The sequence below is a fragment of the Cydia pomonella genome, chromosome 5 (genome assembly GCF_033807575.1).
Source record: "Cydia pomonella isolate Wapato2018A chromosome 5, ilCydPomo1, whole genome shotgun sequence".
In the NCBI taxonomy this organism is placed as follows: domain Eukaryota; kingdom Metazoa; phylum Arthropoda; class Insecta; order Lepidoptera; family Tortricidae; genus Cydia; species Cydia pomonella.
In genome coordinates, this window is record NC_084707.1 from 6,471,902 (window position 1) to 6,498,043 (window position 26,142).

General features: G+C 42.4%; 1 protein-coding gene and 1 non-coding gene across 2 annotated transcripts in view; one reads left to right on the forward strand and one right to left on the reverse strand.

The window, feature by feature from the left end:
• LOC133517573 (tribbles homolog 2-like) overlaps positions 1-25,891 on the forward strand; it is a 38,926-nt gene extending 13,035 nt beyond the window's left edge. Inside the window, exons 4-5 of the mRNA XM_061850891.1 lie at positions 22,796-22,987; positions 24,276-25,891. Of these exons, the coding sequence (XP_061706875.1) occupies positions 22,796-22,987; positions 24,276-24,543 (460 nt within the window). The 3' untranslated portion in view covers positions 24,544-25,891. The remainder of the gene's footprint in view (positions 1-22,795; positions 22,988-24,275) is intronic.
• On the reverse strand, positions 5,081-5,153 carry Trnad-auc (transfer RNA aspartic acid (anticodon AUC)). Its single transcript has one exon. It is a non-coding gene; the product is annotated as a tRNA-Asp (tRNA).
• Positions 25,892-26,142: the final 251 nt, after the last annotated feature.

Sequence of the window (26,142 nt, forward strand, 5' to 3'; positions counted from 1 at the left end):
TGCCGTGTCAAAGAAAGCTGTCGGTGTAAACTTAATCGCTGTCGCAAATCGGAACTTGCTTTCACTGAACGGCGCATGTTGCTTTTGTGTCGGTATGGAATGGGAGCTTCATATGAAACTAGAAACTATCAAGAGAAATCTTGAGCGTATCCGGACGCGGGCCTTGGGGAGGAAATCGAGGTCGCAGGGCCGATAACGCAGGTAGTGAGACCTCGGATTATCTCATACGATCCCGCTTATTAAACATGAAACATTTCACTAATCTTACACAGGAAGGCTCCTTTGTTAAACCAAACAAGCAATTACCGCGGCTGTTCGCGGCGGTGACGTTACTGCGGATTTGACGTAGGAAAGCCGGATGTTTGGCCGTAAACTACATTTGCCGATACGGAATAATGCATCCATAATTTCGGAATGACGGACAGGAAACGATGTAGCGGAAATACATTCATGCAACGCAAGATGGTCTTTGTCCACGTGATCTGTAGAGACAAGACATTTTCTACGCTATTTTTTATTTTACTACGGAATTAGGCGAATCTACACCAGACACGCCGGAGCCCACGTTTCGCCGTAGATACATAAGCCTTTGTAAACACGGCCAGGTAAAATTGTCCTCGACGCTTTGTCGATCCCATCCCGCCCACTCCACGCCAAAATAATAATAGCCTGATGCATCCAGGTAACAAAACAAAACCTTCGTTTTTTGCGTAACGCGTTCAGAAGCCAGATCGAGTGATCGAATGCACTACAAACAATGATGGTGAGCGTCGTTCGATTACGCAACGCGATATGCCGCATAAACTGCTTCAACTCGGCCGGTGATCTTGCTACCTGGCATACAAGATGTTTATACCCAATAACCGGTTGCACGCGGAAATTTGAGTCGGGACCGAGCGAAATGTGTCGGTATATTCGCACTGTTTTAACGGGACGGTATATTTACGGGCCTGGCACTCGCCGGCGGATGTGCCAAATCGGTTCGCGATAGAAATGCGGCGCGCCAGACACATGCCAGCCCGGCCACCGGCTGACACCGCATTTCCTTCTAATTTAGAAACCGTCTATATTCAGTCTACGCAGAGTTTTGTAAACACGCATCGTATCGTGCGACGATCACGGCCCGCGGCGCCTACATCTTTTGAAAACGTTTTGAAACCCAGTTGCCAAAGTCGTGGTGCAAGCAACATTACAACGACGTATTTGCATAATACTGGGCGCTCAGTAATCCTGTACGTCTTAGTTTCTCGACAATTGTATAACATCGGCCATCGTGAGAGTTATTGCTCTTGCATAATGAACCTTTGGTTACAAATTTGCAAGTTGCTGCGTAGTTATCCCAATTGGTCTTTTGGCACAGACTCATGCAGGCGTGTCTCTATAAAAGATAGGGGAATGATTCAGACGGGCGTTTTCGGGGCGTTTTCGCGACCTCGTTCGCGGTGTGGTGAGGCCGCCAGAACTGTGCCAATGTCGTCGCTGGCCGCTGCGCCCGCGCCTCCTCGATCGAGCGGAACCGATGCCCGAGCACACAAAACCACATTAATCGATAATCGATCAAGTCTAGACTCGTCAATCACCTTGAATAGGGGAAGGTTAATGACTACATTTTTTAGATTACAACGCCACAATCACACCTACGCCTCTCCCTCAACCTGAAAATAAATGAAACGTCCGACGCGATTCGTCACTGCTATAAATAACGCGTGTTCGCACCTTTTTTGGTGGTTCAAAAACACCGGACGCGGCTACCGGACGCCGAGAGAGTCGGGCGAATGTCACCCGTACAGGAAGCGCAAAACGGGCTGCGAGACATTGGATAAAATAAATTGCCGGACATCGGTGTCACCCATACAAAAGCGGATCCGATTGTGAACGGAATCCAAAGCGATAATGGGCTTATGTTTACCTACACCTTGCATCGAACAACACATTTTTTTGTCATTTAGGAAGGGCGTTCCGGTTTCCTGGCTGTTACAATAAAGTATTACAATTTTTTTTCTAGCATCCTTTCTAACAAAATTTTACTCTGTCGTATTATGTTGTGTCAGCACAGCTGAGAAAACGCACGACTCGCTATTAAATCGATCTGGTTGCGTAAAACAAAGGTCTGCAGAACCTTGCACAAGCGGCGCGGGCGCGGGCGCGCCACCGACATATCTGCGGATTTGCGTAACGCGCACTTATCCGCCGATATGCCACCCGTGTGCGCTAAACCGACTACGAACTTGCCGTCGAAACAGGGGGCGTATTTATCAGAGAACCCAGTAAATTTTAAACTGTAATCTTTAAATGAAAAAGACCGTGTCCATGATGATGTGCTGCTGCAATTCCATCTTTTTCGACTTATAAACTCGCTGGCTCGTTCTGGCTTGCATTGGCTTAACCAAATAAGGCCGATTACCTTGCCCTATGCAGTTATTGTGCTAAATCTACATTCGAATGCGACGCTCTCGCCTACCGCACGATCTTGGGACTGGTGTCATGTCATGATATCATTCTATGAGTCATCGCTCGGAGCTGCCGAGTACTTTGAGTTCCCGGTAAGGGCAAGCATAAGGCACGTCGCGCAAAAAAGGTTTTACGGCCCGTCGCACGCGACCCTTCGGTGCATTCACTTCGCCCCGCAAGCAAAAAGCTTGCACGTGCCAGCAATTAACCCGGGACAAGTCTTGGAGATGCCATAATTGCACCCTCTTCGTTCCACGTGGTCGCCCAACGAGAACCGACTAAGGAATCACTGACCGCCGACACACGCCACCCATTTTAACACCGTTCCATACCGTTCCATCCCGCCAGCTATCTCGCCTAGTAACAGACTGAAACAGCAAGCCTGGGGATACTTTTTATTTCGTTTTGCGCTTCTTGAAACCTGCTGTCGCTTGTGCCGTTTCGGAGCGGCCGGCCGCGAGCGAAGGTCGGTGACCGCCGAAAACCACCCAGCGTAAACAATCCTAACATGAGAACAAAATAAACAACTGTGATGTAACCAAATAAGAGAGAAGGAAACAGTAGCCGAATACCAATAATCACTGTCCATGACGTTTATAAATAGAATGTTCATGTTTGAGTGTTGAAAATACAGGCATCGATAACAACGCTCTCTTTAAGTTGTGTACTGTGTAGGATTCGTTATTATTTCCAGGCACTTATATTTGTATTTGAAATGTTGAGCTCTTTTAATGCAGGATTCATCACCGTTAACGACTCACCTAGTCATATTCAACTTAAAGTGACTCAAAGAGGACAGTACTCCATACACGAACATCTGATTCAACTAAATTTCTAAACGCTACATATCATATCCTTAGGCGACTTCTGATGAGTCAATACTTTAAATACATACTTACGCAAGTTATTCATGTCGTCTGAAAGAGCCATTGTGAACTATTTAAAGGGTAAAATATTTGATTTCGAGTACGTGACTGATTTCGTGTTGAGGTCCAAAATTAATTTAAAACTTCACAGACTTAACAAAGGTTAATTGCAAACTGTTGTTTAAAATAATGGCGTTATCAAGTCACCTTAACGGGCGTCCGTTGACCTGTCTGGTTCTGAGTAAAGAAACCTCGGACAGAAAGAATTTTTAAGCACTGCGGCTTACCGTCATAATAAGCTACAAAATAACAAAGTAAAAATGAATCAGTGCGACGACAGGCTGTGATGAATTCCAGAGAATGCGTCAGTGCATCATGACGTCATAGCTAGGGAAGCGAAGGGCATTGTCGGAGGGTGCAGGGTGAATCATAGGAAGCGAGGTCACTACCCCCACACAGACCCTCAATACCTATTTACGGCCGTCTAAATTTATACGGGATAAACTTAAATGTTACCTCCTACACAAAGACGTTCTTTGTCGATATTACGTATCAAATTTCGATATTAAATGTGCTGATAACCTATCTGGAGCTGCGATAGTAATTTATTTGCAAGACATCTTTCTGAATAATGGGAAAACTCTGCGACTAGATTGCGAGCATACGAAAACAAAAGCAAAACTTGGAATTATACCGCAAAATGAATGAGGCGAGTACTAAAGCAAAAACAAACAACGTAGAAATTATGCAGGCAAAGAAGTTGGGGTTTCATTACTTATATAAATAACTTTTTTTAAGTCTCGTGTTAAAGTTTTATGAGAGGACTGGCCAGAGCGCTCCCGTAAATTGGAAGCGTGGGTATTTTTCCTGTTCTGACGCACGCATTTAATACTTGTACTTCAAATTGTGCATCTGAAGATCTACCTATATTTATTTGCGGTGCCGTGGGCGATTTGCGTAGTACATTCCCAATGTATGATCCATATCGTAAATATAACCGTTCCTCGGGCAAACGGGGGCGTAGTGTAAATATGTATTTGTTCCAGTAAACGTTCTTCATTCACGCCCACAACGGCGCAAAAATCGGACAAGGAGGAACTTATAAAAAGGCCCACGCCAAGCTAACAAACTCAGAAGGAAAATATAAAAGCAATATCGTCTGGATGGCAATCACACTTTGCTATACAAATAAATTTGTTCCGCTGAACTTTTATTGTGAAGAAGATATAGTACTCCATTTCGACTAAGAATAGGGCGACCCTATGATTTACGTCTGCAGAATTTACGTGTATAAAACAGCTTATACGACATGTATTTAAAAAACACATAAGTTATTTTGAAGCAATCGCGATGCATCGAGCATTTACCTCGCCCGGCTGCAAAATAAAATGGAACCGGTCAGACTCGTCCAGAATTACAATTAATCCTAAATCACAATCTCGCACACATCCAAGGCTTGTATTGTAAGGAGCTGACCTGTATTGCAATTCTAATGTGTGTGTAATTCAATAGACAATGGTGATTATGCTTATTAGTGAGTGGACAGCGGTTTCCTGCCTGTCATCGCCTTTGCCACTTCACCTTTGCTTCTACATATCAATATCTCACATAACTACGTTTAGGTACGGATGCCCTTTGTATCATCAATTATTAATGCACAAAAACGCCGTAATATCTATTTTCCTAAATAAATTTTTAACAAGCAGAAACGTCTGCAAACGATGCTATTAAGCTTAGAATAAATTTAAAAGTGGAAAAATTACTGTCTTGGGTGAGACTTGAACTCACGGCCTCTGGATCGATACTCCAGCGCTCTGCCATCTGAGCCACCAAGACCTTATCCATACACCCAAAACAGTAATTTTTCCACTTTTAAATTTATCTATTTTCTTGTTGGAATACACTCTTTGTTATCCTTGTGTGGTACTGTGTACTGTTATCCTAGTATTGAGTTTCTTGGTAACGCTCTGATAAACAGACTAATGTTATATGTAATTAAGCGCCTTGATGTCACTATTTTCTCGCTTCATAAACAAATGCTTTGTCACTGGACATTATGAATTGATGACAGAACAAGTCGAGCGCTGAATATGAAAGATTAAATAGACACGAGTGTTTAAATGATAAATGACTTAATTTGACCAATAATATACTGCTTGCAAAATGCAACAGTGGCGCTACTCCAAATACTCGGGTTCGGGCGCCGCTAATTTTAACGCTTTGTTATGGCAAGATGCCTTAGCCGGAGGAGTCTGTAATGTGACAATGACGGATGTTATCCCTGCCGGGGCTACTGACCGTGTGCTCCTATATCAAGCAAGTCGTAACGCTACCAGCAAACCAGTCTAACAGAGACCTCGAGGTTCGCATCAATCTTAAAGATATGATACTGGTTTTCCGGGCCTTCGAATGCGATCGGAACTGCTCTGCCGCGTAGGCGCATCCTAATCTCGCCGAAACGCCGATGACGTAAGCCAGTTCACGGTCGCCGAGAGGAAATGACGCAAGCGCTGCACACAGCGTTACAACACTAGTCGCCAAAACAATTCACGTGACCGCCAAACCAAACATTCGGCCATTCTGTAAAAAGTATACCTTCGGGCTTCGTTTTCCGATAGCAACGTCAGCTTGAAGTGTTACCATAGGTACCGACGGATTTGCGATCGTGCGCGCACGAAGGTTCGTCATCGACATTGACGCGTATTTTAAGCACAATTTAAGACCGCGAGCGATCGGGAACGCTAAGCGACATTGAAATGAGCGTTGCGAAACGGTACTCTTTTCGTGGTTCTGGCCTCGCGTACGAGATTGAAGAATACGTATAATAAATATGAGAACGTATCCGACCTCCGTTCGCGGTCGCGTTGCGTAAGCGAGCGACAAACAATACCATGCATTGACGTAACGTCAAGTTTGTGCTTGATTGATATTTGACAAATGGTTCTTAATTATGATGAAATTGTTTCTCCATTTTAACAATATCAGTTGGAAAAATCGCTTGTTTTTAAAGAATATGAAAAATAAAAGTTAAATTTGCTGTTTAAACAGGGGTCGGTCGATATAGCTGGTTGATGATCCCTCGCATGAAGTCATCGATATAATCGCGACAATACACTCGCGTCATTAGTAAACTTGAACATTCCACTCTTGTTTTTCCACGGCACAATCGATGTATTTGTACAGATTCGCAGCAATTTGCGCAGTTGTCGCCTTGAGGATTCGCGATGGTGATGTAATCGTACCATGTTATTAACTAGTACGCCCGCACTCAAACGTTATAAATACATAATAATCAGCTCGAACCAAAGATCGTCCAGCATAATAGCTCATTTATTTCAATCTGGACCTAGTCACGTGTCTGACAAAGTCAAATTTTTAAAGCGCTTGAATGTTTTCCTTAACGTTATTTTGTTTTAAAAGAACAAAACGTTCGAATTTGTCGACGGCAATTGTTTCAGGGACTTGGCTTAGCTTTTGACGCAAGTTTTCATTATAGGCACCCACGCAACACGTGACCCGTAGCGGTTGCTACGGCGTAGCGCGTATCTCTGACGTCACGGCCTCGTGACGTGCGTAGGAACGGGGGTTGATATCGATTGTCAAAAAGTAATGAGTTCGTGTTGACGTAGGCACCGGGAAATGTCGATAGACCGTTAATTGCGACACTACCGATTCTGTAACGTTTAATTCAACAAATTGAGAAGGACACGGCATTCGTTACTTATCTTACGAGCGTACGACCGTACGTAAACAACATAAAATGCGGAGTCCCATTTCATGTTGTTTTTGCGTTTGCTAACACAATATGTTAGCAAACGCAAAAATATTGTGTTATGGCGCCATTCGCTAAACTGTCCGTTTGGACATTATTCAGCCGGTTTCCCATTACCGTATATATCGATTAGGCTGTATATTTCGCTAAAGGATAACCTTTAATATACTTAACTATATTCATAAATGTTTAAAAGGCTATCTAAACGGATGCACACAAGCCGGCTTAATCTCCCCTTCAGAATTACAATGTTCGAGAGCATTGCCTTAATCACCTTCACGACACGGGGTGACATTGCTCTGATGAAACTAACACCCACGCTTGCGTTTCGAACTGACGTAAGCCATACCTAGACTTAGACGTAGGCTAATCTCAATTATTTTCCATAAGTTAATTGATGTTAAATGACGTGTGTGCTCTGGATTATGTGTCATCGGAATGCTAAGCTTCCGCAATTGATCGATACTAGGAAGTCGATGGGTTCCCATCCCTACTAATTATGAAGTATGTTGTTTGGTACTTCAAAACAGAGTACATATACTGATTTTTAAAAAGCCGTCAACGTAGATGCGTTGACACCATTGGAGTTGCAAGCAAAGCCACGGTAACTGCTTAACAGGCGTATGCTTGCTTGCCAACAATGTGGTATAATGTTAACTTACAATGGTACCAGATATCGACTGATAAACTTTATCTCCGGCTTTGTTCTCGATAACATTTATCGCCAAATTGTACGCGGAAAACGCAACCGGTATCTATTTCGGTGATATTGTTGTATTCGAATTAACATGATCAAGAATCCGGCACGGCCTCCGCGTGGCCGCGGTTCAATGTCAGTTGCGCAACGCTTCCGCCTCGCGGTGCGCCCGCGCAGCCCCCACACCGGCGCAGAGTCGGGCGGAACCAGTGACCAACGTTACGCGACCGAAGAATACGTTACAATTGCGCACCATCGAAGACCACGCTTATTCTGGTTCGCTTGAATATAGGAGTCGCTTGCGCGTGGTGAGGCATGCAATAAAATAACACAAAGCTGTTATTCCCTATTGCTTGTCACTGGCAAACCAGTACCAGATGAGCTTCAGAACCTTAACAACGACACGTAATTAAAGACCTTTTTTTATGATACGTTTGAGGCTAATATAAGCCTTGGGAGTATTCCAGGAACAAAACGAACGTTCCAAATTTGAATTTATTAAACGTCGATTGGTCGGTGGGTGATAAACATTAAAAACAAAAGATATTCGACTGTTATTTTGAATGTTTGCGGAGATACGCTCAAAAATAAAAGACGACTTTAATTGATTGGTGTTTTTCGAGTATCTTCTTTGTTTTTACAACATGATCAAATGTATAGTTACAAACGACAAATTTTCATGGTATGGTTACTGAAAATGTTTTTGCCGCCAAAGATAAGGCAATTTGGATTATTTAAATTAATGATAAAATGCTAATTGATAAATGCAGTCACAGGTGTGCATTTTTATAAAATTTCATCATACTGACGTCAGCGTATACGTGACAGCATGCACGCTTATGCTCATGAATCTCCTCGCGCTTACCTATTCAAACTTTAGACTATTCTTGTGTCAACGGATGACGAATGATGATTCTTAACTCCGATCCGCGTGAAAATCACGTTCTGATGTAAGAATTACTAGCTATTATACTATTTTAAATCGCATCATCGTTACATAATCACGTGGTTCATTAGCATTGATAAAAAAAACTTTAATACGATAGCGTGATCGTGTCTTGAGGATATCTACAAATATGCATTCTTTAAAAAAATTGGTTGCGTGTATACCTTTTGAGCGCGGTCTTAATAAATATGCATCTAAGTAATTATAGACCATCTATTCTGACTCAGACAGCAATTTAAATAGCCAAGACTATTAAAGCGTATAGCGCTTGCATTCGCCGTTTTTATTTTTAATTCTTTTGTCTCGGTATGTTCGGCCATCTGCTACATTTCTCTCTAGGTCCGTTTCCGGCTCTGCGTCCGCTAACATCCGGTCTTCAAGAACACTTCAACTCCCCTATAAAAACACCCTGGGAACATTCGTGATAGACTCAATTTGTTTATTACCGCTCTAGGATGTAAACCCGGTCATTGGACTTATCTTTATATGGTACGAGACTCAGTCAACACTTTAAAGGTCACATTTATCTCTTATCTCTCTAGATAGCGCTAAGGTCGTATGCCGCAACGTGCTATGTTACAATTAACTTCATAATAAGAACGATCTTTGATGTTTCAAAGGTTTTACAGAAAAAAGTTCAAGGTGTTCTGTGCATTGTAGAGTTGAGTCGGGTTAATCTTCCAACAATTGACTGAATCTTTTATGCCTTGCCAATTCTAAGCGACCCTCTTCACTGGCAGCTTGCACAGATGTTCCAGTAAACAAATACAGCGGCTTTTGTGATGCTCCTACGCATGATTTATCGCTCGCTCTGCGCCGAAACGATGATGCCTCATAGAAATCACAGCCATTGTGCAAATTCTATTCAAAGACTAAGAAAAACACCTTTCTGGAGACACAATGAATTGCACATGCAATGTCTTGTCTACCTGCACGCACGTGTTCGGCATTCGCATACCATGCAAGCATTAAATCACTTTATTCGGTCCAATCAATCACACCAAATCAAACTCAAACATGTATAAGAACAAGGTCTATTTTCCCTCGTCTATGAATCAACGCAACGTCTGCTAATCTAACATCTCGTAAAAGAACTTTACGGCCAACAATTTCTCCGGTTTATAGCGATGAGTCTATTTTGGGTCCAATATGTTATTTTATATAAAAGGCTCCAGTGTCCTCTCATTGGAGTGGTCGTTACTTGCTTACATAATTTACGGGCCGGTTTTATTTATAGTTCTATTCGGTTTTGCGGACACATTGTTGCATCCAAGTGCAGCTATATTTTAAGTCGGAACAGTGTCAATTATTTGGATTCGGAATATTCCCATTGTTTATGCCAAACGCGGGGGAGTGGGATGTCGGATGCTTCCAGCGTAACCCCTCGAGGTCTTTAAACAGTATCCGTAATCGGATAGCGCACTTAAAGTGGTGTTGCTCCGCAATGGGAAAAACACCCCTGAAAACAATGACCGAATGGCTGTGTTTAGACACCTGAGAACTCTATCTGGAAGCACACATCCCGACATTCGACAACGTTAGGTCAACACAGTTTCGATACTATCAGTTATCCGTGTTTATTCAAATGCTCCTATAACCAGTCTCTTAGTTTGACTTTCGACATCTGCTGTTCACATACGAGGTCAATATTTGCTGTTTTTTAACCGTTCCTTTCTTTATGGTCTATGCCTTTGGGATGTCTTTTGTTTTGGATTAATGCTCTTCTGCTTTATGTATAAGGGAAACATTTTAATAATACATTGAAAGGTTTTCTGATCAAATAAAATATTTGTATATTTTGTTGCATATAAATCCGAATACTAATTAAAATGCTACGTCTATATATTCGTTCCGAAAACAGTGGAAAACTCTTGTGTATTCGAATAAATGCAGGATATTACGCGATCCGGAGTAAATTGGTTTGGCCGTTATTAATTTTGATAACTGGGATTCGATTCGTTTCGCTTTTGTAACAAAGGGAAACCATTGTAATTAATTTACTGTAGTTTCAATACGTAAACAAATGTTTTATTGGACAGAATTACATTTTCACAACGCAGATTGCTTATAAAATTGATTCTCGTTAGTGTAAAAATGGAATAGTGATATAATTTGAACAAGAGACGGCATGAAAAACAAAATCTATGTGATATTTTTTTACTGGAGCTTGCGCTCTACCAGCTGTCGTTTCATTGAGTTTAGAAACCTTTTTTGGATTTTTACGTAAAACATGTGATAGAAAAAGTGACATGTTGCACATGGCGCTGGCTCTACCTGCCTTTGTTCCGAACACAATGCGTGCACGCATCTGCTGCACCCGACTGTATAGAGCAGAGACGCCCGCTCCACCTACCCGTATCCATCATGTTCATTCAAACCGCCTGACTTTGCAATTTTTGCAACGTTTACTTACTCAACCATTAGAACAGTAATCAAATGTACAGACTTAGGTCTATTAAACGCGAGGTCAGCGGTTACATAATGAGGACGAAGGTTGCAGCGCCCGACATTGCCAAAACATAGTGCTCTGAGTTCGCCGTCGATAGCACTCGAGGCATTCGTTCGATTCCATTCATTCCTTAATTGCGCCCTCCCCACAATGCACGATGACGTATTTATAAAACAAAGCGTAGAATGCTCGATAGAAACAATCGAGTGGTCCGGACGCTGCGTTGTGAAACAAATCGGCCGCACATTACCAAACAGTGTGCTGCCGCTTTTGTAATTTTGTAATACATCTGGATCGTTTTGAAACTCATTAACCTGTTTATGTTGCGCGCACTTTAGTTTCAAAAGCCTCTTGAGGACATTTTCATTTCATTATTCCCGGACACAGTCGTGACAAAGGGACGCCTCTAACGATCAAGTTACTTTTGTTTGCCTGACGCCAATTAAACAAAAGATGTCCCAGCGCTCTTTGTTATACATAACTGCTGTAAATTGTCCCGGGAACGAAATACTACTCGAGAATGAATTTTGAATTGTTTCACACGGACAATGGTTTTTCATTCGGACGTTGACAGACTGGACGTCGTCAATGATGAAGATCGCTACTCGTTTGTGAAAAGGTTGTGGAGCATTACAAATGCATCGGAACTGTAGTTAGCTCATAGTAACCGATCGGCGTTTTGGAGCGGAGGCTTGCCGCAATAAATCCTTGATGGAACCTTAACCCACTTGGATGATTACGAGCGCACTCGCCTGCGGCGGACGCGGCGCGCGCCCGCGGTCCGCGCCGCCGACACCGACGCGCATTTATTTTTATGAATATCTCTAAAACTTAAAGGGTAGCTAAAGGTCTAGCAGGTGCGACGAATTCCTAAGCTACCCCTGTGAAGTTAATGAATAATTTATGGACACTCGTGGGAGCTGCAACGGTCGTTGCAGGACGGAGGCGCTCGCGCACCTGCGCGGCGACCTTGCGCAATGGCACATATATGTACTCGTTTACCCACCGACATATATCGGAAACCGCTTGCGAGATACTTTGTTTGCGTTTCGACATTTATTTTGTTCGACAAAACCTTAGCAAAATGCATACTATGCTCGTTTAACTCACGAAGACGTATATTAATAAAGCATTATCACATGACATCAGATTTAAAACTGATTGACGGCTGCTCGCCAACTGGGTCAATATGCCAATGTTATGACTACCATAAAACCGTTGTTGGCGCGATCTGGCTGGCGTTTAATGAGGGAGTTTAAAAGACGAGAAGTCAGGTGCTGGTGGCTGCGAGGCGTGACGGTAAACTGGGTCAAGTACAGTGCTGTGTCATTCATTGTCGCCCCGCTTGCACCTACTGAACTTGACATATCGAGATTTTTCTGCCAATTTATTGAGGTCACTGCCGAGTGTGCATTAATCTATCGGTTGCACTAGTTCCTCGTTGCATCGCGGGTTACATCAACTGTAATTGCAGTAGTGTGACAACACTAGTTACTTAACTACGGCTGCAAGCTTGATGTAACGTATCGTGCCCACTTGACGTAATTTTCCATCCCGAGAGTAGGTACTAAGCTCTCGAGGCGCATTCGCGAAATCCATGGGCCTCTGACATCACCGGGGTCGTCGCCCGGCTCAAAAGCCTCTATGATACAACGCTAATGGCCAGAGTACATTCACCGCATTACAAAAACTACTTCAGTTCCGCACTTTCTTTATTGCATCACGCCGTTTCGCCGCACTCTCCTCCTTCCGCCGGTTGTGCAAGCGCAGCAGACCCAACGGAATAAATTAAGCAGCTAGTTCCAATTTCAAAATCAAATTCTTTGTCTCATCCGTGGCGTAGCGTTCTAATTGGAAGCTCACTTGTTTCCGTGCTTTCTTCATTGCGTCACCCTTTGTGCGCTCCCCTCTATGACAGGTGATTTCGCGAGTTCACCGACCTTACAATCACAATGGTAATACTTTTATGAAACTGCGAGAAATTACTGTTTCCGCACTTTCCAAGTTACATCATTGCGTATAGAAAAAATGGCCAGTTCGACGACCGGGTTGGGCTCGTTGTTCATTGCTTCGGTATTTCGAGTCGTTGATCCTTTTATGATCTCACCGTACACTGGTTAATAAAAAGTGGAACGTTTAGCACATCGCTCTTTTCCCATGACATCATGAGACATTCATCGGTGAAAGGTCTGAGAAAAACGGTACTGAATGAGGAAGTGCTAAGTACCGCTGCTTAGCTGTACTATTTGCCCGTAGACATGTAGTTTCTTATCATTCGTATCTAAACCGTGAGGTTGTAGAAGTCTATAAAACGTTTGATGGGGGTTTTAATAGAGGTGTCAAGCTCAAGCTCCCGGCGGCTGTCTTGTAAACGGCGGGGCATTGTCCGACTTTATTTATCCAACACGATCCTCGGAATCATTCGATGCACGTCCACGATTCACACAATAGTGATCGGAATTCCTGGCGTGAACTTTCGTTGAACTACGGATTACGGAAAGAAACTAATCATATAAGAGGTGCTAACGTAGTAGTTGTAAGAAGTAGTAGATGAAAATCACCTAAAAACAACCAACACACTCAAACTTAATTATCTTAAGGATAACTCAAAAACTGCACCTGCGAACTACGCATCTTCTGCTCAGTGTGATTACCAAAAGCCGTAAGTGTTTATAAACCTTAATAAGCATATGATCTTTAGTCATGGTATAAATCCGTTGTTGATTCGGTGACTAGGTATTTTCGCGGTCTGGTCGGACTGGTCCAATGTATTAGCCTCTTCAGGGAACGTAACGGCACAAACCCGTTCCTCCGAGCGTATTCGCCTTTTATTTGCACCGATTAACTTATTTACAAACTTTGTTATATAAACAACTTTTCACACGTATTTTTTTTCTCTGGATAGCCATAATATTCTGTCAATACCCGATTGAAAATGTAAATAAATGATTCATAGTAGAATTTCCATCGCATTGTTTACGTTGGGTACACGTTTTGCCGCTTTTGTTGTAGTAAAACCATTATGTACTCCATATAGTAAAGTAACACAGCATTAAAATAAATACGCGTGACCGAGCAGGTACTACGTCATCCATCGCCGGTCCGACACCTGACCGATAAGGCATGTAGGAATTTAGCCAGCAGTACATATCGCACAGTGGGTGTATTCCGTGTATTCGCTGGGCTTGTCGAGTTGTGCGAGTATTTGCGTGTCTTATCGCGGCGACTCGATCGCTCTACCTGCCTCCACTACTACTACCCAGGTCGTACCAGTATTATAAAACTATTGTTCCTGATTCGATGGAGTTCTCGATAATGTCCCATGTATTGTGATGTACTTCAGTCGAGCACTTTAGCGGTACTCGGTTTACAAAACAATATTTTTTTTCGCTTGAAATTATTTATAAACAACAAAGCTTCGCGAAGCTATAGAATCGTAATTGTTATTCAGTTTAAGAACTCTCTTATTAACATTTTATGACCGCGATTCTGTTATTGTAATAGTTATTTACACCGAGAATATAATATTAATTATTAAATCAGTAGCGAGTTGACGACGTATAAATAATGAATGCGGGCACAGCGAAATGTCGGCGCGATTTACATCTGAATGTCATCTCCACAATGTGTAACACATTTTCGCAACCACGAACCTTTAATACACACTTAGTATGAGGCGAAGTATGGAGATTGTGTAACTTGTACAAACATCACCGTATCCAACACTGCATCATTACAAAATATTTGCTTATCATATCGCACCGGCTAAATAAATAAACAACTGGTGAAAATATTATAAGATTTTTTAATGCCGATAAGATAATGGTGAAATGACGATAAAAATTGCGATAAATACCGATAACGCTTTAACGCCTACATTCTTGTGCTTTCTTTGTATAATGTACAAGTAATTCCCGTAATACCGGGAAACTTTTACTAAAGATCAAGGCTTAACATAAAGGACAAGGTCTCGATGACGTAGGCCGGTCTATGAATAGAAATTTAATTTCACTGAAATATTAAGGAAAATCCTCGTCATTTACTTTAGATCTCGAGATGCTCAGCTCTTCTCCCATTAAAACTTAACATGTTTGGGTAGATTGAACAAATTTAATCACATAATAGATACCTAGTATTGCTAATCGGGCAAGATTTATCCTATTTGTAGTCCCACGCGTTTCTGCAACCACGAGTACTGCGTGTTTCGTAAGGCGAAATCGCAACATCGCTTATTTCTCGTTTTCGAAACCATCCTTCGTCAGTCATTCCTTAGCCTTTAGTACTTACTTGGCACAAGTACATTGCGGTTATTGTCTTACGAGTTCGATTTGGTAACTAATGAGTTATGAAACGACACAAACCGATCGACGACTGGTTTGGTGATGATACTTGTCTTGATTCAGGTATAAAGTGTGATTTCGTTTAGTAAGTAATTGTAGTTAGCGTCAACGTGTTTTGTTTCACAAGCACACCCATGTCAGCTGCAGTGCAATTACGTGGAGTATTGGTTACGTAGGTCCGTTACGCCATGAACGCTCCGCTAGTCCACACCACACCTACTGGTGTCAGAGACAAACGTTCGCTTATTCTGCTCTTGTGCAAACTACATTATGAAATGGAGCGTAAGGACCCGACGATTTAATACGCGATACGCGGTACGTTTTGCAAATCCGCCGAACGAAACTATTACAAAACACACAAGGATTTCTTAAGGTTTACGTTCCGTTGTTATCGAGGACCTTGTCGCGCTTCGCCTTAAATTTGAATAGGCTGTGAAAATCGAAGACCGAAGCCAGTTTTCCAAACCTTTGCGTCATCAGTGATCCAACGCTGTTAACTAACTGTTAGCAATGCGGTGCCACACCGACTCGAAGCGAGTTCGCAATATTTCTGAGTCGGCCCCTACATATCGCAAGCTCTTGCGTCGCGCGAGCAACAGCTTTATGATTAATCATTGCTCTAATTTCGATATGTATTGCAACCCCTGCACTGCAAATGCCAAGAGTGTTATGGCGTGAGATATCGGGCTAAGCCGATAATAGCGAAGGCCGCGCGAGACGTTCATCTGGTTGTTTTGCACTTCCGACCGGCCATAATAAGGAGGAAGCGATTGCAGAGCGAAACAATCGTCGATTCCGGGCGCACAGCCACGGCCGTGGCGGAAACGGCGCCCGCGCGCGGATGTGGATTTACTCTTTTTATTATCGGCCGATCTAGAACGCATCTGTCGGGCGACGCGACTCCAGCTGCCCTTCTACGGTTATCGGCGTCCTGTTCTACAAACAGGCCAGACTGGGCACGCGCACCTGCCGAGCCTTACCAGCCACATACATTGTTTCTCAGACATAGATAATTTCACTTCTTATGCCGTTGCGTGTCATCGTTAGCGTGAAAGTTATCTTCGCTACGGATCGTCACACGATGCGTTTTTCTACCAGTTCATGTAATCGTGATGATTACCCGAGGTGGGAGCGCAAGCTTTTTACCAAACAGTTTCCCAACATGTGGAAAAGTCGGTTGAAAACGTAACATCGGGTTATGAAAGTGAATACGCTAACGTTACTTGCAAATCCAGCACGACAGAATTCCTTTTCTGTGTTACGCGATTGCGCCATGGGGCGCATGGCGCTGCGGCCGGCGCCAACTTTTTTAGCCAAACATATCTAGCGTGTCCACTCAATGGCCCTGAAAGATCAAGGGTAAAGATCGTTTGTGCCTTTGCACACGTGTGCGACGTGCGGCGAAAGTATGTCGCAAGACGTTAGTTATATCGGGGAAGAGTCAATGAACGGAAATGTTCAGGCGGCAGTGACACGCGTTTATCGGGCTTGCATAATACCGGGCCTTGCTCAATCCCCTCGAACCCGGCTCGCTTTCTGAATGTTCTGATGCTTCAGGAATCCCGGTGCATCGGTCTGTCGCAAGCCGTGGTTCGCCGATTGCGGGCCGGGTCGTTGAACGCTTTCTACGGCGCTCTTTCCCGGCCGCGCGATTGCAAAACCCCGCTGAGGTCGCGCTTTCTTCGTTCGCGACGGAGAAATTGTTGCGCCACGCCGCCGTACACCGACCTCCCGTTAGAAAGTCGACCGCTCACCGGATTTAACACACGTAACGGTGCGATTGCAACGATTCGAGACGGAGATCGATGAGATTCTGGCACATTTCGCGGACGGATTCCGGGCGCTTTCTTCTTACGCAATTGTCGCGTAACGCCGGGTCATCGAACGGTACCCCGTTTCGTAAACGTCGCTGCACTCGCGCGCAATTGGACGATTACGCGCACGTACCGCACCGCAGTAGTGAGTATGACTAGTCGCTTGCGCAACGGGCCGTCCTGGAGTGGCGCCCGTTCCGCAGTCCGCGCGTTGCAACACGGGATTATTTCTGCGGCCGCCGTTGGACCGCCGCCCGGGCTTGCAACACGGCCATATCGCAACGCTCATAATCCACGCCATTGTGACACGAGCACCCGAACACGGCCACTTAGTCCCCTATAAATGCCGCCGATGTGTCATCCCACGCCGTTCCCATTCGGTGCATTCGATTTAAAACTAAAACAATTTTGCAATCGATGTTCACATTAGTGTTTTCGCAAGCGGCCCAGCGCGGTTTCAAAAGCGTTCGACTTGCGTTATCGCGCCCCGATAAAGCGTGCGCTTGTGCGGTTTTGAGACCTAAATTCAGGATGTCGCTGTCACAGGGGAGATTTCACAAGTTTTAAAGAGTGATGAGTCATAGAATAAATAAGGGTAAAGTTCCACTGTTTACAAAACCGATGGTTAACAAATGAAGGTATCATAACAACTTGCAATTTATACGCGTCGCCCTATGGATCAAAATGTATATATACATCTACCATCACGCTTAATGATGCTCTGCCCGGTTAACTGGTCCAACCTGTGAGATCTTCAAAGAATTTGATCATATCTGCTAAAATCCAGAATATCGCTGAATGAATTTTAAAACTGGAAGCTGCTGGTCGAATGCCACATCCGGTGCTTACGCAAGGTCCATGCATGCTCGTACGGAGGCTGGGGAAGGTTTCCCAACGTTCCCGGCGCCGTGAGGCAACCGCTTGCGACACCGCGTCCCTACAACTACAATACGAATTACGAAAACCTATGACTAACAGTAGGGCGAGGCACTTATGAAAAGGTTTATATCTGCGGCGTGAGTTTTAGTAACTGAAACTTAGTAATGTCCCTGTGCTGAGCTTTAACTTTAATAAGCCACAGAAATAGATGACTAAAATGTGTCAATTATAAACTACCGGCTATGAGCTACCGGCATCATACACAGTTTAAGCGTCAGACATAGTTTAAATAAAGCATAATTGTGACACATCACGTATTAAACATGAATATTGCAAACCAAGTACAATTAAATTTAACCTTTTTGCTGAATGTATCATCACTTGCGCAATGTCATGTGTAGATACAGAGCAGGAAATGCACGCGTGCATCTGGGCCGGCCATTGTTGCGAAACTGTCAGGGTTGAGTTGAGCAACGAGTTGCGAAACATCCCGTTAATTGTCCATCTCACACGAGGGAAAGAGAGGACGGTATAGGGCGATAGAAAAAAACTTACAGTCTATAATTATAAGAGTTTGTCAAAAACAAAAAGCAATAGCAGCGAAGCGAAGTAATAAAAATGCTCGGACTCGCTGATTGACTACGGCGGGTCCTGCCAGGCGAGTCAGACTGTCCAGCCAGAGCTGGTGTGTCGTCTGTTACGACTGCTTGTCCCTGATGTTCCGATGATAGCTCTCAGGCCCCGGCGACGCGAATTATTTGCAGTGCCGGCGGCGCGCACTGTGTCGCGTACGTAGGAACTCGCCACTTCTTCGTGCCCTGAGAGCACTGCTCTTACACTGTTGAATGCACTCTTGAGTCTTGATATCAGACTACTGACTGTCATATATGTTTGCGTGGCGATGGGCGGCTGTGTGCAGTTAATGTCTGAGTTTTGTAAGAGGATGGATAATAGTTCTTCTACTGTAATAATTTAGTCTTATAAATGTATCATAATACTGTAATTTACATGGCGCATTAGTTATACACTGTAATGTCTCGTAAACGTGTTTTCAATAAATAAAAAAATAAATCAATAATATTTCTGCTGCTGCTTCAGTTATAGTCGATACAATGAACAGCATATTTGTAAACCTTACTGCAACCAGATAAGAACTACCAATGGTCATTAAATTTGCCAGCACACGCGTCAACAATAGATTCTCACGATAACCATTGTATTTGACACGTGTACTTAATTGGAGATCCATTCATTATAGTTACAGCAATTAACGCATTTCCAAACATTTCTACTTTAACTTCAATTCACAATTAACTGAAAACATTATTCAAAATTAGATTTTATTAGCTTGATTTAGGTATTAGATTGCATTGCGATGTTAAGTTACTTAAAGCGGTTTTGTTTTGGCGGCGTAAGCGAACGTCAAGCGTGAACAGTTCTTAAGGTTCGATGGAAACCAAATATTAACTCATAGTTAATGCAATTTGAACATTGTGAGTCAATTTACAACGTCACGATTGTATTTATATAGATATTTAGGGGTACCGGAATGTCGTACGATTTATAATATACAGTAAAGTTCCTTTCTAATTTAATATCAATTTGGTGACTCATAGATAGATACATTAATGCATTTTCTTCGCATCTATTTTAAGTCATAGATCTTGTCTATAAAATACATTTGTATTTTTTTGCATTGACATAAAATCTTCAAAAGATGTTGCAAATATTTCTCCCCTTATCATATCATAATGAATTAAGAAGCAAAATTGTCAATATAATAACGGTATTCCAATTAAAGGTACAGGACTATTGCCATATTAACTCATCTAAATCAAACTAAACCAAATTGAGCTCGAATTTGACTCGCACAAACACATGCGTAATGCGAATTGCGTAAAGTGTTGCCAGTTGCGACAGGCGGCCGAGACACGGCGCGCCATGGCCGATCGGAACACGCTCGGAAATCCGGCCAACCTTCCGATGCTTGCAACACTGCCGAATGTCATGTCAATGCCGAAAGGACATTTTTTTTAGTTTGAGGTCCTTTGAAATAAAACTAAATACTTAAAACGACACGATTTTTAGTCGAATATTCTTCAACATGTTGAACGTGAGTGATCCACACTAATTAATATGGGTATTTAATATGTCTGAATTTAAATATTTTATTAAAAACAATGCTATAATATACGCGTTTGATAAAAATTGCAAGTCAATATGATGATATTTAATTATAACTGCATTTTAAGTACTTAGGTTCATTCGGATTTTAGAAATGAAAATAGATTTTTATGATTTATGTCTTAGGTCACAAAATTATTTATTAATTCGTAAAAGTATTAGAAAAAAATCGAATTTATCGAAACGATAACTAAACGTAAACACGTTGTTAGCGTTGCGAAACGAATCGGTTGCAAACTTCAGCTCCGCTGCAGGGATTTAATTAGGATCAGTTGCGCTTGCGTCGCGTACCTAAAACGGACACGAGGACGCCCTCCGGCTTCAGCCACTCACTGATGGATTACAAAAAAGGGCAGCTTGCTTGACTTCATCAATCATCATCATATAAGGCAAAATAAAAGATAAAACATGTCTTTGTAGTCGTTAAAATAGATCAACTTCCTCACGAGATAAAATTGCATTTATACTTAGTAGCATGCTCTGTCACTCTATGCTTATTTCTAGACAAATAGTCTTGTAAACAACAAGTGAAACGCTGAAACTTTTTCAACAATTTTATTGAAAATAATCTTACTTTTAAAAATATAGTGTTTATTGTATGAGAAATAAATAATTTTGCCGCTTCTCTAAACTTTAAAGGCGTCCGTCATTCGTTATAGTGTCAAAAATATTGATTGAGAGAATTTTTGAACCTATAATCGCACCCATTAATCATTAGCATCATACCAACTTTGCGTAAATTTATAGACAAAGTACTCTTTCGACAATCCTAGGTCACAATCGACCCCCTCAGGGTTACCGTTGAGCAAAGCGTAGTGTTATTAATCTGTGTAATGTTGCATTTCGTCAGCCCGTTCCCACAGCTTGCCTCACAGATGTACTGACACGTGCCGCTGCACGCACACGCTATTGTGTATACGGGAAATTACAGAGTTTAGTGCTATGAATACCCTTAAATTAGGGATTTTCCTTAAAATTTATTAGTGAAAACTGACGTTAAGATAAAAACAAAATCAAATATCATTTATTTTCAAGCAACTAAAGCCCATTACATATATTTACCTTAAACGTCATATTGGCGACACAGTTTTCTGTTTTTGAGACAAAAGCACGGAGACCGTACTCATTTAGAAAAGGAACAAAACAATGTTCAAGTTTATTTAAAGTTAGCAACCCTAACTGCAAGGGTCCTCTTAAAACTCAATGTGTCTAAAGCAAATTAGCGATCGCTACGGCCAGTTCTGGTACGTGATGAGGAACGCTTGCGCCACCTAACAAGAGTAACCTTTGCTTACGCTCCATATTGTCACGACCGATCACTCGTTAATAAATAGTTTCGTTTATCTCAAGGCGAATTATAGCTGCAACTGCATTGCGTTAACGTCAGTTAATCAACGTCGAATATGGCGATTCAGGGTTACGACTAAAATTCTTAAAGATCTAACGCGCTCTTGGAAATTACGTTTAAACATGAAACCGCACGTTTTGTAACTTGAGCAAACTAACACTACAAGGTTCGGGAAACGCGTTTCTATTTTACGAAGGCATTTATTCTAGGCAATTAGCGTATAAAAATAGATCCCCTTTAAGTTTCTGCTCGCCCCATCCAGCTTATTATTAAACAGGCTAAAAATATCCAATGCATTAATACAAGTCGATTTGTAGTACCGCCCCGCGCCACCTGCCGTCGACTGCTGACGTCTACTTCGTTTTTCTTTTAATAATTGCGTCGATTTTGCATCGAACCTTCATTAAATGCAACTGCAATATCGATAAAAATAATCGGGGCTTAAATCAACGCGAACTATGAATGGGCTGGAGACTTCATCTTAATAGTATCGCCGGAAATTAAGCCTTATTAAGCTCTAAAAAGGTTCAATTGATGAGGAAACAAGTCTCCCACGTTTAGTGAATTGTGCGATGAGTTACTTTACATTCGATCGACGCGTACGGTTTCGAATAACTGTGCATTTAATGCATTTCGAAACGCTGTGAAATACGAGGTCGCGCACCGCGCCGAATCCCGTAACGTGACGAAACCACATAAATTAATAAAAATAATATACGCGACAAATGAAATAGGCGCTGTATGAACCTGTTTAACTTTGTAATCAACTTTATGACACTAGAGTTGCGAATTTAGCAATGGATTTTGCCTATGAGGCTTTATTCGAAGCTAATTTGCCGTGGATTGGTTAATGCGCGCGGAAAACGCTTTGAGTTCAAAGGGAGCCATTATGGACGGATGGATACGAGCCTATAGCCTGTATTGAGTCAAACGCTTAATGGGTCAACGCTTGCACATTACATGCAGCTCGATTATTCATTAATACAAGCGTGTTAAAAAAATGTTCTAATCTGTTTCATGTAACTAAAGTTGTTTTTCATTTGTTACAGGACGACGTTAAAACTAGAGTCATTAGAAGACGCGGTAGTCCTAGACGACCCCGAGGAGGACCTGCTACAGGACAAGCGAGGCTGCCCCGCGTACGTGTCGCCCGAGATCCTGAGGGCGCATCGGACGTACTCCGGCCGCGCCGCCGACATGTGGTCGCTGGGCGTCATCCTTTACACCATGCTCGTTGGAAGGTAGGCATCCACATCTAGTATTACCTATATGAATTCTTGAATAACGCTTTTAGATCTGAACTATCGTTTTACCCCCTTATTCATAAACGTGTACTAAAGTTACGATGCCGCTAATAATCGTTTGTCCCTTTCCATCATACCAATACGTCGGAAAGGGACAAGCATTATAAGCAGCATCGTAACTTTAGTACACGTTTATGAATAAGGGGGTTAGTATTTACCCAGTTCCACTTGCGTTGTGTGCGGCAGATTTTTTAAGTATTTGATAGATCAAGTTCTCAACATTCTGAAAAGATAAGATCGTGTTTCAGCTTAAAAATATTCCAAGTTTATGTAGGTCTGGCGTTGACATCCACTTAAATGCGAGTTTTTTTTGTGGACAAATTGTGGAATGCAAAATGATAAGATAGGAGATAATTGATCGCGCGGAATCCCAGCTCTAGATAAATACTTGCTTATAAATTGCGTCAATTAACGTCAAGTAAAATAATTTTTGAACAGAAAATATAGGCATCATGTAATTCATATAGGTCAGCGGGAACGCTCTAATTATTTTAACATCCGACAGCTTTAGTTGTTACCCCAGTGTTTCCTTCTCGTTTTTTGCAAAATAATTAATACAGGGCCAGCAACATTGTAGAGAGATAATCGCGCGTGAACGCCAAGCGGCTAGCCATTTATTCAAATTGACCCAATCAACGCAAACTCTCAAGATTATTAGTAAACAGAGATCACCTGTCGGTCACATAGTGTCCGTTGGATTCCGGCACCTGCCGGCCGTTACGCGCCAACGGCCAGCAATTATATCACCCACATATACGCGATGAAATCTTCCCACCTGCCGCCACATGGCGAAGACGTTGTACCTCCGAAAGCCTTTTTACACGCACCTGCCGTTTGCCAACCTTTGTCTTCTACTTTTTTCCCCCGACGCACCCGTAATTTAAATTTTGAGACTCGGGATTTCGCCGCAATCGGCCTCACCTGTCGCCGGAAGGGTTCTACCTGGGTTTTTGTTTCGCATCTGCCTCCAAATGACAATCGGATCGCCACAATTAATTGGAGCTGGGTGCTGTAAAAACGAAACAATTTGTGGAGCCGGCCTAATGTCGTTGTTAACGATTTGAAATTTTGAAAACGCGATAAGTTTTTTTGTTTCTCTCCGATTTTTAAAATTGATCGGTGCGCATTAAAACTGATATCGTATCTTGAATAATGTTCATAGGATTATACTAATTAATCACTATACTTCCTTTACACGCATTAAACGTTACTTTTGTTGTTGCAGGTATCCATTCAACGACTCGGAGCACGCGTCCCTGTTCGCGAAGATTTCGCGCGGGTACTTCGTGGTCCCCGAGTGCTTGTCGTCGCGCGGCAAGTGCTTGATCCGGTCGCTGCTGCGGCGGGAAGCCTGCGAGCGGCTGGGCGCGGCGGACGTGCTGCGGCACCCGTGGCTGGCGCGCGACCCGCGGAACGAGCTGCCGCCGCGCGCGGCCGCGACGCACGACCGCCTCGTGCCCGACCTGCACCTCGAGCCGGAAGATTACTTCTAACCCTCCCCGAGCAGCTCGCCCGGTGCTGGCATCGGGCATCATGTAAATACTGACTTCCGCGCGTAGTAAAAATGTCAAAGTTATTTATGAATTTAAATAAGTTATTCCGGCCTAAATTGTCGCGCTAGCTTGCGGTTGCCTCACTGAAATAGTCCGCTTGTTTTCAGTAAGTAAGCCCGAGCCAAATAGGTCTCCATGGAGATTTTAGTTAGTTAAGCAGACGCGCGGGCGGCTGGTCCGTCCGCGCACTAATTTATACTTGGCCGAAGCTCGCGAATGCTGTAGAAGCCGCATGATCGGGTAGTTAGTACGGTGATGCGGGTTGTACGAGTAGTCGGGGCTGGGGCTGTAGTCGTAGCGTTCGTAATGACAGAATAAGTGAGACTGATATCGCGTTCTTGTGATCTATGGAGTCGACGGCGATCCTGCAGCGGCCGGTTCGAGGGCCCGAGGGTCCTCGGTAGCCGCCGCGGCATAATTTATAAAAAGCATTCTGTTAAATGTTAACTATTACGTTAATTCCTCTAAAGCGTGATGCATTCAAAACGATTTCACTTCAATATAGATTCTATATTGCATTGAAGTTGTTACGCTAATGTTAGGTAAATTATGTATATTTTGTATTTATATAAAGTTTCGTGTATTGTGATCTCCACCGATGTTATTTAGCGATATGATTGCCATTACGTTGTTATTCAGAAGTGATTTCTTTTGTTGCACAACAATCAGTTGCTTCCATCTTAGAGTTATTTTGATTATATTATTTGGTTATTAAATCGTGATTATTCGGCAAATCGACATGCGGAAATTTATTTTATTATATCGAGTGAAATTGTTAAAAATATATTCACACCACCTCGTACCGAAGGCGTTTGTATTTGGTCTGTGCCATGTATTTAATAATAATAAATGTGATCATAAATAAATATTTAACACGGCGATCTGCGGTCGTCGGGCACTCTCTTCCTAAACTAAATTATTTCCTGTTTGGTACTTGGTGTTGAGTTTTTTATTTGATTGTACATTTTTGAGATCAATTTTAGTTATTATTAATTTGTTCCAAATCGAAAGTTCCAAATCAAAAATCAGTGTTACCATTCTTTAAATTGTTACCTTTTGTAATTTTTGTTAAATCATTTTCTTACACTTCTGATTGTTATCTTTCATTGTCGAAAGCGTAACTGTTTTGTCTTTCATTTGAAAGTTTTGTACAATAGTAGCGTTACTCTGTAAAATAAAATATTACTATTACTTCTTAATTTATACAAACTGTAAATAGACCTAAGATATCATGAGGATTATCAAAAAAGAACGAATGATAGAGGGAATAAATAATTAAGAAACATAATACCTGAATTATCTTTCCACCCAATCAACCTAATCATTAAAAAAACTGTTCTACCAGTTACAATAATGTATTGCAATGGCTTTACGAGCACTCGACTCGGGCACTCCTGGGGTGTAGTGTAGCCGTGATGACGTTCGTACATAGACAAACGCGAAATGAAAATAAAAAATATAGCGGATTGACAAGTGACTACTTACGTATGTAATTTATGTTTCGATTGGCTTTTTGGCTATCAACGATTGTCATCTTGG